The sequence below is a fragment of the Tripterygium wilfordii genome, chromosome 21 (assembly GCF_013401445.1).
Source record: "Tripterygium wilfordii isolate XIE 37 chromosome 21, ASM1340144v1, whole genome shotgun sequence".
Taxonomy (NCBI): domain Eukaryota; kingdom Viridiplantae; phylum Streptophyta; class Magnoliopsida; order Celastrales; family Celastraceae; genus Tripterygium; species Tripterygium wilfordii.
This window is the reverse complement of record NC_052252.1, coordinates 12,956,892-12,970,763: the sequence shown is the minus strand read 5'-3', so window position 1 is coordinate 12,970,763 and position 13,872 is coordinate 12,956,892. Positions and strand designations below refer to the sequence as shown.

Sequence of the window (13,872 nt, the reverse complement as noted above, 5' to 3'; positions counted from 1 at the left end):
AAATAAGTGGGTAATGTGCGTCTCGACGTGTAGAGTCCAGGTATGGGTTGCCGGAGATGTCATTAGAGGTGGCTGGATCAACGTGATTTGTGCTACGGTTACCTCTTCTTTTGAGTGCTTTTTTTGGACGATACGAGCGGCAAAGGGTGGCGTTGAGGGTAGGAAAATGAATATGGAGGTCTGACGCTTCTGTTCTATGGGTCGACGGCTCTGATCGGTGGCCGAACGGAGGAGCTCCAGTGGTGCTCGTGAGAGTGGGTGGGAGAAAATGGGAGAGTAGAGAGAAAGTGAAAAGGAGAATAAAAAGAAAGAAAGTGAGTGTTTATATAGAGACAAAATTGATGATGTGGACTGCCATGTAGGATTAGGAGGAATTGAGATAAAATTTATTCGATCATGTAGCACTGTCGATACTTATTTTTGGTGTTGGGTCATCCTATACAGGGTGGTTTTATGGCACAATCCTAGATGGTAATGCTCGTAGGATTACACTAGTCATGACTCCTACTATAGACATATCAGGGGAAATAAAAAAAAAAGAAGAAGAGGAAAACAATTACTTCTTTTAATTAATTATAAAAGGGAGGGGTATTTTCGTGAATAGAAAGAAGTAGAAGGGCAATAGTTACGGAGGGAGGAGAGAGGTAGACATCAACATCATGGGTGCGTGGAGCGAAAGCAGAGCAAAAAGCGGCAGACAAAACCCAAAACCTAAAACAAAAAGCAGAGACGAGACGATAACCTAAAAAATCAAAAAATAAATTAAAAACCGAGAGAGACTGAGAGAGAGAGCGCGTGTGTCAAATTTGGATAAGGCGTCACGGATTCTTTTATTTTATTTTTAATAATTTTTGTTTCTGGGTTTTATTTTTATTGGGGACTATCCATCCACGATGTCTCCCTTGTCCACGTGTCCCCGTCTTCGCTTTCAAGAAGAGAATAGAAGCACAAACAACAGAGAGAGTCCATCCACCGCACAAAAACCCCCGAACTCCCACACCTTGTAGAGAGAGAAGTGAAGGTTTTTAATTTTTTATTAGCTGGTGGAGGAGGAGGAGGAAAGTTTAGGGTTTTTTCTTCTGTTTGGGGACTGGGAAAGTGTTTGATTGTTGGAGGGGTTGTTGAATTAGGGAAATGTACATAAGTTCTATGCGAAAGTCGTTCAAGGACTCTTTGAAAGTGCTTGAGGCTGATATTCAACATGCTAATACACTGTAAGTATCAATTCCTGTCTGTGTTTCGCTTTCTCTCCTTTTTTCTTTGTTCTGGGTTTTGAATTTTTTGTTCGGTTTTTTGTTCGACTTTTGCTCGGAAATGGTGATTCTTTTTTGGGTTTTATTTTCATCAACAACAAATTCGTCTTGCAGCCTCAAATTTAGGTTTTGTTTGCTCTTAGTGTCTCAGATGTCTAAAATCAAATGATTTTTGCTTTCTTTAGAATATTACATTTGATTCCTTCCAATATCTTCATCCTAGATTTTTTTTCAGGGACTGTCATACTTCTGGCCAATTAATTTTGGACTTTTACTTTACACTTGTGGCTTAATTTTCTTATCAAGGCCCCCTTCATAGGAATGTTGATTTTAAGGGTTTTTTTTAGCTCAAATTTACTTTATTTTGAGCTGATATTGTGGAATAAGTACCTTTCTTTCATGGTTTGCCTCTTGCTTTGGTGGATTACATTCACTTTATTAAGATTGAAGCTCTGCGCACCCTTTTTTTATTGGGGTAGTGTGACATTTCCTTATCTTGATACAATATGTTTATTTGCCTTCACTTGGACATGGGTTCCACTTGATTCCATCCCCCTCACATTGTTTTGTGATGCTACCTAAGGATGTGGAATTGGGGGCCGGACATGTTGATTGTATGATCTTCTGTAATGTCTCAGTGCCTCGTCATGTTCTATAATTTTACTTGTTTTGGATAATTACATCAAGCTTGTCATGTAGTCTGCGTACTCCGATTATTCTGTAGCTTAAATAAATTATCACATCTTTCTCTACTCTCTAACCATTTATGTAAAATATTAATTTTATGGTTATCAAGTGTTCTACATTCTCCTTTTTGTTCGTGGAAAGTTGCTTACAATCGTGGTTTTGTTTGTGTGCCTGGTCCTTTTAATTACTTTGATAGCAAGTGATTCAAATTGCCCAAAATAGTTGTGTTGGCACTTGGCATCTACTTTGTGCATACATGAGAGTTTAAAATTAGTTATAACATTGAGCTTGCATGGTTAACTGCGTCATTGCATGTTCACATGTCTTTGGATTCATATTGTAATTGTAACCTGCAGGGCATCAGATTTCCCAAGGGATTATGATGGTGCGTGCCTTCAGATGAGAATGTCATACAGTCCAGCCGCACATCTGTTCCTTTTTCTTGTGCAATGGACGGATTGCAACCTTGCAGGAGCCCTTGGACTGTTAAGAATCCTTATTTATAAGGTTTATTTTTGTTTTCATTTTGATCAAATGTTGCAATTAGCCAACTAATCATAAATATTGCTTACCTTGGTGATTTTGCCTCCTGATGCAGGTTTATGTGGACGGCACCACCACCATGTCCACACATGAAAGGAAAGCAAGCATCAGGGAGTTCTATGGTGAGTCTGCCTACCGAGTGTCTTGGCTGATTGTTATTAGAGCATTTAGTGCTATAGGGAAAAGAAAAGAAAAGGTTCTGAGCTGACTTAGCCAGTAGCAACTCTTCTGTTGATCTCCTTTGCTTTCTTTACTGTGGCCAGCAATAATTTATCGCTCATTACTCCAACTTCAAGGAGGCATTAGTGACACTGAAGATAAAAAGCAGAAGGCAGTATGCATGGAGAGGTATCGAAGAAGAGATGACGAGGACCGTAGACAGTACACTGATGTAGAAATTGAACGGGAAGAAGAATGTGGGATATGCATGGAGATGAATAGTAAGATTGTATTACCCAACTGCAACCATGCCTTGTGCTTGAAATGTTACCGTGAATGGTACTTCCATCTCTCTCTCTCTCTCTCTCTCTCTCACACACACACACTGATAGTTCCCTGAATTCTTGAAATCTACAAACCTTGCTTCTTTATGTGGTGCCATTTGCATTTTCTTGATGCATAATACTTTAGGTTATTGAATCTGTGTATGTGTTTTTGGTGTATTCACGATAGAGTGCTGGATTTAATGAGAGAATTGTAAAAAAAAAAAAAAGAGATCTAAAAGATCTTTTTCCTAAAATGTATGTTTGGCCACTTCCCTCATCGGATATAATGGAAAGTGTTATGCCCTACCGGCATTTACTGGATTTGGGGTTACGCATGCTTACTTCTATAACTTCGCAAAAAGACTATACTTTCAGGGAATTTATTGTACTTTTTTTTAGGGTTCAAATAAAAAAAGAGAGGGTACCGGCCCCTATTAAAATAATAATAATTGAATCGATAAGTAATACTAAGAAGTATAGAACGAATAACAAACCCATCGCTTCGCATTATCTTTATCAAAAGAACCAATCAAGATATAATATATTGGTCATATCATTGGAGCAACTGAAATATTAAAGAGAGAAAAAAAGGGGTGGGGGATAAACTTTTTGTGTTGCAATGAAAAAGCTACACTTTATATGTTGATTATTTCCCTTGTTCTTTGGTACATTTGGATCTTTATTTATTCAATTATTTGGCTAGGCTTTAGTTTTGTACCTTATTCTAGAATGGGACCATTCTGATTCTAATGCCATCGGTTGTGAAGAAAGGCCTTAAAAGAGTTTACTTTTGGAAATTTACAGTGGTCATATTTCAATTTCATAAACGATATTTATGTAGACCTGTAGCAACCAGAGCCTAAATGATTTTAAGCTAAGATTTCACCTTCTTCTTTTTTGCATATTGTTTGTACTTAACAATGCTCATGTTTGATACTTAGCATGCTACTGTTGCACAATCTTTGGAAATGTTAGGTTTGCCTTTTTGTTCATGTTAAGATATATGTGTGTGTGTGTGATGGAAGGTAGAAGAAAGAGAGGAGGTTCTGCAGGAAACTTAGTTTCAGTGAGTGGTGGTGTTAACACCATTGATACTAGTTTGTATCCTTTGAGTCCAGAACTTGAAGATTCGGAGTATGTGGATTGCAGCTGTGTTGAGTTTAAAAGAAATTTCATATGGTTTTCTCACAGTTGTTTTCAACTATGATTGAGGGAAATAAGAATGCAATATAATCATGCTGGTTATGATTATGTTTTTAGATTGTTGCACTTGGTTGACTCCATCATGTGTATTTGTCTGTTGGAGGGAGGGCGGGTCCTCCTCATGCTTAGACGAGGGTGTGCACAAATGTGAAATGCGTCATTCTTCCAAGCAGAACTTTGGCTGTCTCATGATCTGGTCACTACAAAACTTAATTGTATCCAACTTTTTAAGAGGTTCTTTGGGGTTTATTTAAATGTTTCAGTAGTAGTCAGATGATGACTCACAGACTGCTATGTTTTTCTCCCCAAATATTATTCGTCAAGGCAATGGTTAATTTCCTCTTCACTTCGGTCTATAGTGAGTTGGATGTGGATAGCTTCTCAGCAACGAGCAACTAGATATTTAATATTTGTAATCTTTGTCAACTGGCATAAGCTGCAGATTGGGTGAATACTAGTTTTGACTAAATGAAGATGTTCCATGCTTTTTATGCAATGTGTGTTACTGTTACTATTTGTCTCATTTTATTTTATTTTTCCCTTTTTAATTAGCACCTTTACTTATTATTTGGTATCGGTATTTGCAGGAGATCAAGATCCCAGTCATGCCCCTTTTGCCGTGACAGTCTTAAAAGGGTGAATTCTGGTGATCTATGGGTATTTACTGACAGCAGGGACATAATCGACATGGCAACAGTGACAAGAGAGAACCTTAGGAGGCTATTCATGTATATAGACAAGTTGCCTTTGATTGTTCCAGATAACCTTTTTGATGCGTATGATTCTCACCTAAAGTAGGTTACTAGAGCAATCTCAAATTGCCTCTTCTGCATCCCTTGCATGAGTAATTCCTCTATGATTCAGCCGTAAAGGCCGGAATTGTTCTGGCAAATTTAGATCAGCCAGAACTCCCCATTTCGAATGAGAAGCAGCCGGCCTGAGCCTTCATAGCGGAGGACAGTGGGTGAAGTTGTGATAGTTCATTTAGAAGTATCTTATAAATTGTATGTAACAAATGTGTATATGCTCTGTATAGCCTTGACGTTTGTCTGTGAAAATGAAGATGGAAAAAGAATTTCCTCATGTCCTTTGTTGAACTTATGATGATGATTCTCTTCTTGAGCTGCTATTGTTCCTGGAATTGAACTTTCTTTCAGGATAAGGTTGCTGTGAAATTCAAGTTCCAAGTAATCAAGGGAGCACCAAGATCAAGGGGGTGAAAAGGCTTGCTCAGTTTTATGTGTAGTTTTTCTGCTCAAAATCTAGGGCACGGAACCCCTTCGAGAAGAATGGCTACCAAACGAGTCCGTTCCTGTAGTTTACATTGTTTGCATTATAAAGTTCTTGACCATTGCCACCAAAATTCGCAAGAACTTTCACTACCAGCGGATGTGCCCACCAGAGTTCTAACCAAAAAAATTGCATAAGAATCTCTGAATATTGAAGACATCAGGGCAGAAAGGAAAAATGAAAAGTGACTAGATCATCTACATATAACTTCCTAGATGATCTATGTAAACCTGTCATCGGAAAAATTCAAGTGGACAGGAAAATACACTTAAGTTGTACAAGGTTATGCATCAACTACTGTGTAAAAGTTAAAACTAGGTGAAAGTTGACTATGACGCTCATGGTTCCCAATGAGGACTACATTAGATTGAAAACCTCTGCTTCCATCGACAAAAGAGGAGCTTGAAACTCTGTTAATCTGTGGCAGGAAGTAAAAGAGTCTTCCTGCAACTCAATGATGACAAAATTAACTATGTTTGATCCCCTCTATGCAGAAGTCGAGGGTATGTCTTCAGCAGGAGAGTTGGGTTGATTGGGTCCGGAAGTAAGTAAAGGTGGCTTCTCAACAGGTGGCTTGTCAGGAGGTGGAGGTTTAGTTGGCCTACTAGGATGAACTTGATCAACTTTCTCAGGGTGAATGTCAAACTGCAATATTCAAACAAGTATCTTTCTGTCAATTAAACTAAGCAAGATCATGAATAAATGAACCCGAAGTGAAAAATAAAGAGCTATTAGAAAGTTTAGCTAATGAAAATAAGCTGACCTTGAAACCACATCCAGCTACACAAGCGTGGAAACATTCCTGCACATTGCACGTAGAAAGGGGACGTCAATGATCTTTAAATCACTAGAATTATTACCTTCAATTAAAAATTTAAAATAACTGTTTTCCTTCAACTTATGCATTCCCATTATCAACGACCAACAGCAACACCACAACTTCTAGATAAACCAGATATATGCTCATTAAGTCCTTTTTGTAAAGCAAAATAAAGAAAGAGGGGTTGCTCTACCCATAAAAAACACTTGATGCTAAATTCAAACGGCAGGGTCAGTTCCAAATGTTACAGTTATCATTAAATAGTACAACAATTTTCCCCTTGTATTAGGTGACATTAATACAGCGTGAAGTTTATTCACTGCAATCTAGGCATCACGGGGGTCAACCATGCAAATAGTCTCTCTGCAATGAGCAAATAAGACTCTGCACAACTGCCCTTCCTAGATCCCAGCATAATCGAGGAGTTCTGTGCGCTAAAGGTGAACTTTTTTATGTATAAAGGAAGTATCAATGAAATTACATACGAAATCAATTTGTTGACAAAGCACCAACAAAATTCAATCCACAAAACCAGGTCTCATGAGCATCTAATGTATGACATAAATGGTCTCCAAGAACCTTTAAGGATAAAGAGTGCAAATATCAATGAAAAATAATCGAGTAACAGTTGTGGTCCTTTCCTTGGGTTCTTCCCTTGGCACAATAATCACATCAGCATCAAAACTGTAGAAGGCAGTAAATCCAAAAGAATAACACACAATGTTGATTAGTTGCTTTGTAAATCTCAGAAGTCCTCTAAATGCAGCACTTAAGGTGGATATGGACCCAGATACACCTAAGTCACAGCACAGGCCCTTGTTTCCCATGCTGTCTCGCAATGCTTAAATATATCTGTTAATCTAATTGCTTCTTTCCTCTCTAACGTAATGTCTCAAGGTGTGAAATAAAACAATTTCACCCATAACACTAATCGACCATAGTAACACCTCTTATATGTTCCATAGGATCATTACAGGATTGTTATACAAATCCCCAGACATAATTGATTACATGCATGACATAGGAACAACTTACAACTCGCCTGACATCTTAGGTCAAGGCAACTATGAAGATTAAGCATGTAATTGAGCTATTTGATGATTCCAAGTGTATTTCCCAATTAGGAAGCAAATTTTATCACAGAATAGATAAAAAGAGGATATGATTGTCTTATACATGTCTTCAAGTAAAATGTTCATCGATATAGCCCAACAAATAAAATGACCACATTCAGCATGGTCCAAGAAAATGGCGGAAGCAAGGTTGCCTATCATTGATTTACCTCGGAGTAACTGGCAGCTCCAGGAGAGCGATCAATATAAGCACTCCATTGACGGTCCTTTAACACAGGGTCCTTATAGCATGTCTGGTCACAGTTCTCCAAGCCTGGAGATCCAGCAACCGTAGCAATTGAGGCTTATATTATCTAGGAAGCATGCATTTGCTCCAAACTCAAAAGTCCCAATTCCTAATCAGTCTATTGAGAAAGAAATTCCTTAAAATACTATAAATCAAATTTTGTAAAACCGATATGCTGGAGCTTATAAGCAATACACTCCAGCCATGCAAATACTTCTTTCTTGAACAGGAAAGTTAATTTCTCCTCATAAAAAAAAAGGAAAGAACGTTCTCACATGTAAAATTTAAATTCTAAATAAAAATTGCAAGAACATGAATTCACAGCAGGAAAGTTCATAAGCAAAAATAGAAAACAGTAAAAAGTACTCACATTCTTCCCATGTCTCCTCATCAGAGTTGCACCCCTTCTTGCAAAATACTCGCCCTACAAGAACCCATGCTAGCTATTAAATTGATCCGATTGAAAGTTAAAGAAATCAACATTACCTATGGAAAAATAGAGTATAATTCAGAGTAACCACAACACTAATTGAAGCAACTGGAAGTTGATTTTAGATTGTGCTTGTCATGTACAGTTACGGTTATATAAGAAACTATCAGATAAAATCTCAAAAACGATGTGGCAGTGCTCATAATAAGAAGCCTACGCAACCAATTGGAACAGCGTTTATGCATAAATTGAGACTTATGGTATGTGTTGCTTCAATTAAGCTAAGTTGGCTTCTAGCATGTGACCGGATGCATATGCATAAATTGCAAAAAAATCCTAATTACACAGAATCATAAATATTAAATACAGCACATAAAAAATCAATTCAACAGGAGCCTCATTTGCATATTTCCTCTCTCTTTGATTTATACAGATGCATAAATTTCAAGCAATAATCACACAAACCATGAAGACAGCACATAAAAAATCAATCCAATAGCACCCTCGATTGCATAGTTCCCTCTATTTTCTGCTCCACAATATTCGCTTGTACTTTTACGGTGAAGTGAAAAAAAAAAGAACTCGATTCATTCATCCGAAATTGTTACCGATTCAGTCCTCACGCCAAAATGAACATGTCAAACGCAATAATAGGCAACCAAAGAAACTGCGTCAGTTTCAAGATACCGATTTTGGAATATACAAGGCAATATTCAACTAGTGTCGTGAACTAACTTTCAGATCAAATAATTAAAAGAAGCAGAACATTAGTTTCTTTTTACATGGAATCTGCGTGAGTGCGGCGTATTTTTGGTTGCACTGGCTTCCACACGGAGGCGTCCATTGCTGTGGAATCATCGTTCTCTGTAACTGTTATTTCTTGCCTCCTCAAAACGGGAGAATGTGGGTAGGAAATCAACCGGAAAATGTGGGTAGGAAATCAACCGGAAAAGGGAATAGATAGAGGTGGGGTTGCAAAAAGGGTACTGTGGTAATTTTATTTTGGTTTCGGTACGGACCAGACGGCCCGGTGTAAGAGAAGTAATTGACAATTAAGGCCGAGCGAGCATAAATTTAGCCCAAATGGTTTGATCCAAACCACACAGTCTGTATCTAATGAAATCTTTAAAGCCCAGTTGTTTAGCCCAAATGGTTTGATCCAAACTGCAACTATGAATTCTTCCGGAGAAGTGGGCTGGGCTGATCCAAAAATCCTAATATTATATAAGAATTTTCTCAATAAGGTAATAGACTAATAGCATGAACAGGTAAAATGATTTATAATATCACATCAAATAATCACCGAATATGAACAAAAAAATTCACACAAAGTCATCGTCTCTACATGGGCATTGGTGAATAATGTTGAATCCATGGCTCCACAAAGTAGCCAAGTAGGATTCGGTACACATCAGACTCTCACTAAGGACAGATCCACTTGCTCCGCTTTTTGTTAACTATGGAGGCATGGCCACGTCCACTTGTTGCGCCTTCGCTAAGTCATTTGTGGCCACAATATGAGAATCACAAATATTTTTTTTTTTAAATACAATTGAGAAATATGATTCTAGTTAGAATAAAATCTTGTTATAGCTAGAGAAAATAGAAATTTAAATATATATTTATGTTTCATTTGTTTGGAGGAAAACTAATTTCTAGTGAAAAATACATCCTAAAGAAAAATTTATCATGAAATAATTTTCATTGTTTGGACAAAAAGATTGTTAATATTTTTCATTCTTTATTTAGTGGAAAATATAATTTCATTTTTTTTTGAAACGAAATATAATTTCATTTCATTCATTATAAATGTGTGTGTATATATATATTTAGTGTTGAATATAAACACACATATATATTCTCAATATTTTACTTAATAGAGAATATATGACAATAATATATATTATATAGATATATTAAATATTGACAGTAATAAATACTATATATAAGAATAATACTAGTATATAAAATAATATATAATTTTGACTATAGTATATAATATTGACAATTTTTGTACACATATATAACAACAGTAAGATAAAAATATAGTTTGATTGAAATGAAAATGAAAATGTCGTTGTGGGTCCTACCTACATGGACTTCGTGAACAAAAGCCTAAAATCGCACACACTTATGCATCTCATGATTGTCATGGAAAACAAAACAACATCCAGATGTGGAGAAGGGATGTGTTGTTTTCCACTCTTTTTATCACGCTTCAGAGGTTCGGCTTATCATCCGGTCTGTGTAGTTGCTGAGGTTTAGCGCTCCTAGACTGTACAGTTGGCCCATTTATTTGATGTCTTTTCAAACCAAAGTAATCTACCTAATCTACTTTGAGTTTGAGAGAGGCTCTTAGAGAGACTGAGTTTGTTAATCCTTTTATAAATAGATGATTAAAGACAAAGAGTACTTTTCATCCCTCAATTATGGGATGAGTTTCGTTTTCGTCCTTAAATTTTTTTTTCATCAATTTTCATCCCTCAACTATTGAAAAATATCATTTTTTGTCCTTCAAGTGAGATTGGGGTTGGAAAATGCTTGTGTGGCACCTATGTGACATGTAGAAAAATCTGATCTGATGAACAATAGGATGTCACGTTGGATTTTTTCATCACCAAATTTATTCCAGGGACAAATAGGGTACTTTTTCATAGTTGGGAGACGAAAAAGGGAGAAAAAAGAGTTAGGAGACGAAAATGAAACTCAACCAATAATTGATAGATAAAAAGTACCCTTTTGTCGATGATTAAACGTATTTTATAATTTATGCATGTACAATGAAAGTTTAGCCCTGTTTAAGTAGGATTGAACCATTTTATATCTTCGTATATTTTATCAAAAACCTTTGCAGCCGAATAAATAGAATCTTCCTAAATAACGTGCGTGCTAAGGAAAAAACGCTGAACCCCTCCAGTGTATCATTTAAAATCGTCAAATTAATAAAGTTACTCTCTTTTTTCTCACCAAATATCACAATTTAAAAAATATGTCTTTATCTTCTCTCTCAATCCTTCTCTCGGATCTGTGGGAGGTCCAGTGTCAAAAAAACATGACAATGGGATTCTAAGATTTGAGGAAGGAAAAGATGAAGTGAGATTTGAGAAAATATCAAGTGAGAAGGAGTGGAAGAGAAGAAGATAAAGTGAAATTTGAGGAAGAAGAGAAGTGACGAGCTAGAGAAGATAAACTAGATTTTTTTAAGTGACGAGAGAGATGACAAGGGTATTAGGTATCAAGGTTTTGAAAACCGAATCGGTTATCGAACTGAAAAAATCTTCGGTTCATGATTCAAAGGTTCAATCGGGGTTCAAATCGAATTCAATGTAATGAATGATTTATATATATATATATATGTATATTATAGGCATATAATATATAAGGAAACTTTTGTAAAAGCACATTATATTCAAATAAAGTGTCATTTTAAACAAAGAAATTCTCATAATCTAGTGGATAGAATATTTTTTTAATGAATAAGAGGTTATGAGTTCAAACCATACCGATTCTGACACACCAATCGATCCGGACAAGTGACCGGTCACCGGTTAAACTTGTTCGACCAGCTGGTTTGATTTTCAAAACGGTACACATATGAAAACATTGCAAAAAAAGTGCTTTATTTGGTGTTTTTTCTACACTGGACCTCCCTTGGATCCCCTTCTCTCTTCCTCTCATTGTCACTTTATCTTCTTCTTCCTCAATACTAGATCTTTCATTCTCCAGTTGAGTCTCTATCTCTCTCTTGATGGAGCCTTTGAGGGAGAGTTCGATTCTAAAGAAATTAATGGAACAGCTTCATACCATAGCCCCTTGTTTCCTACCTGAATCAGGGAAGCCGAACCCTCGTGTCAAAGAATGCGGAATCGAATGCCCTATTTCGATTGGGTGTTCGACCTTCTCTTTTCTGATGGTTCATTCCATATATGCTAAGAACAAGGAACTGGTTGCCCATAAATCAATCTCGGAATAGAAGGAGCTGCTCTTTTAGGGGATTTCGACGGATCCATCGCCTTTGAGTAAGGATTTGCCACAATTGATTTCCAGATCCTCATTGCCCTTCTTTTTTTCTCTAGACTGAACCAGTCTTTCTAAACTTGGAAAAATACTAAGGCTATGAAAAGCATTGGCAGATGTGTTCTCTCTTGAAAAGGTCCCACAATGCCGAATTCTGGGACGGAGGGGCTAAGAAGAGGAGATTCTTGCTTCAACCTCACCTTGCTCCCAGTCGGATTTTCATTGGATTGGAATTTTTAATGGTTTTTTTTCTTCTTAAATCAGAGACTAAGATTAATCTGAAGTGCCTTTCCATTGCTCCTAAAAAATTATATAAAACCAATGAGATATGGGTTTTTCGGAAAAGTAACACTTTTTTAAACCAAATTTTGAAAACTAACCAACTTTTTTAAAAACATGAAATCTAACACTTTTTTTAAAGGAATTGTCCCAAATACCCTTATTCCACATTGGAACGACATAGTTTTGGTTCAAAGGCCGGCCTCCACTTCCCGCGACATCCTTCACCTTCTTCTTTCTTCTTTAACGTTCTTTTTCGACGATTTCCGATAGTCTCCATTCTCGAATACACTGTCATATACGATTTCTGCCACATTCGACCTGGTACAGCATGGGTATGTTATGTATTATTTAGTGTTGTATTTGTGTTTCGTTCCAGTAAGCAGTGATCACTGTTTGTGTTTTTGATTTTAGCAGTGGTGGGTGCTTAGGGTTTTAGTTTTTCCTGCTATAGGGTTTCCATATTTCATTAGCGTTTATGGGTTTAGGTTTCCAGTATGTTGTTAGTGGATTTGGGTATGATAGGTTGGTGTTCGAGTTTTATGATTTGATGTTCGGGTAAATAGATTATCCTGTTTGAGGATTTGGGTTTGACTGTTCTGTTCGAGTAAATATGGTTTACTGTTCGAGTTTTATTGGTTGATGTTCGAGTTTTCTGGGTTGGCTGTTCGGGTAAATAGATTATCCTGTTTATATATTTGGATTTGAATGATCTGTTCGAGAAAATATGGTTTATTGTTCGAGTTTTCTGGTTGATGTTCGAGTTTTCTGGGTTGACTGTTCGGGTAAATAGATTATCCTGTTTGAGGATTTGGGTTTGACTGTTCTGTTCGAGTAAATATGGTTGACTGTTCGAGTATTTGGCTGTTCTGTTCGAGTAAATATGGTTTACTATTCGAGTTTTCTGGTTGATGTTCGAGTTTTCTGGGTTGACTGTTCGGGTAAATAGATTATCCTGTTTGGGGATTTGGGTTTGACTGTTCTGTTCGAGTAAATATGGTTGACTGTTCGAGTATTTGGCTGTTCTGTTCGAGTAAATATGGTTGACTGTTCGAGTATTTGGTTGTTCTGTTCGAGTAAATATGGTTTACTGTTCGAGTATTTTTATTTGACTGACTGTTCGAGTAAATATTGGTTTGATTGTTCGAGTAAATATTGGTTTGATTGTTCGGGTAAATATTGGTTTGATTGTTCGAGTAAATATTGGTTTGATTGTTCGGGTAAATATGGTTTGTTGTTCGAGTATTTGAGTTTGATTGTTCGAGTAAATATGATTTACTGTTCGAGTATTTTAGTTTGACTATTCGAGTATATATGATTTATTGTTCGAGTATTTTAGTTTGGCTGTTCGAGTATTATTAATTTTGTGTTTTAATTAATTGTCCCATGCAGACTATCTGATAAGTGAGGAGCAACATTTCCCCGCCCGGGTAACCACCTTTTCAAACATATCAGTTGTTACCACTTCAATTAAATTGAAGTTGAATGAGGAGCAACTTGAGGTTT

General features: G+C 36.7%; 2 protein-coding genes across 2 annotated transcripts; one reads left to right on the top strand and one right to left on the bottom strand.

Moving 5' to 3' along the window:
- Positions 1–901: 901 nt before the first annotated feature.
- LOC119989812 (E3 ubiquitin-protein ligase AIRP2-like) lies at positions 902–5,268 on the top strand. The gene is made up of 5 exons (XM_038835518.1): positions 902–1,214; positions 2,297–2,447; positions 2,539–2,605; positions 2,747–2,981; positions 4,759–5,268. The coding sequence occupies exons 1-5, from the start codon at positions 1,135–1,137 to the stop codon at positions 4,967–4,969; spliced, it is 744 nt and encodes a 247-aa protein (XP_038691446.1). The 5' UTR covers positions 902–1,134; the 3' UTR covers positions 4,970–5,268.
- Positions 5,269–5,628: 360 nt separating this feature from the next.
- LOC119989813 lies at positions 5,629–9,027 on the bottom strand. Its single transcript, XM_038835519.1, has 5 exons — positions 8,853–9,027; positions 8,011–8,064; positions 7,564–7,667; positions 6,225–6,263; positions 5,629–6,106 (listed from the first exon to the last, which is right to left on the bottom strand). Exons 1-5 carry the CDS (start codon positions 8,926–8,928, stop codon positions 5,948–5,950), a joined length of 432 nt encoding a protein of 143 aa, XP_038691447.1. The 5' UTR covers positions 8,929–9,027; the 3' UTR covers positions 5,629–5,947.
- Positions 9,028–13,872: the final 4,845 nt, after the last annotated feature.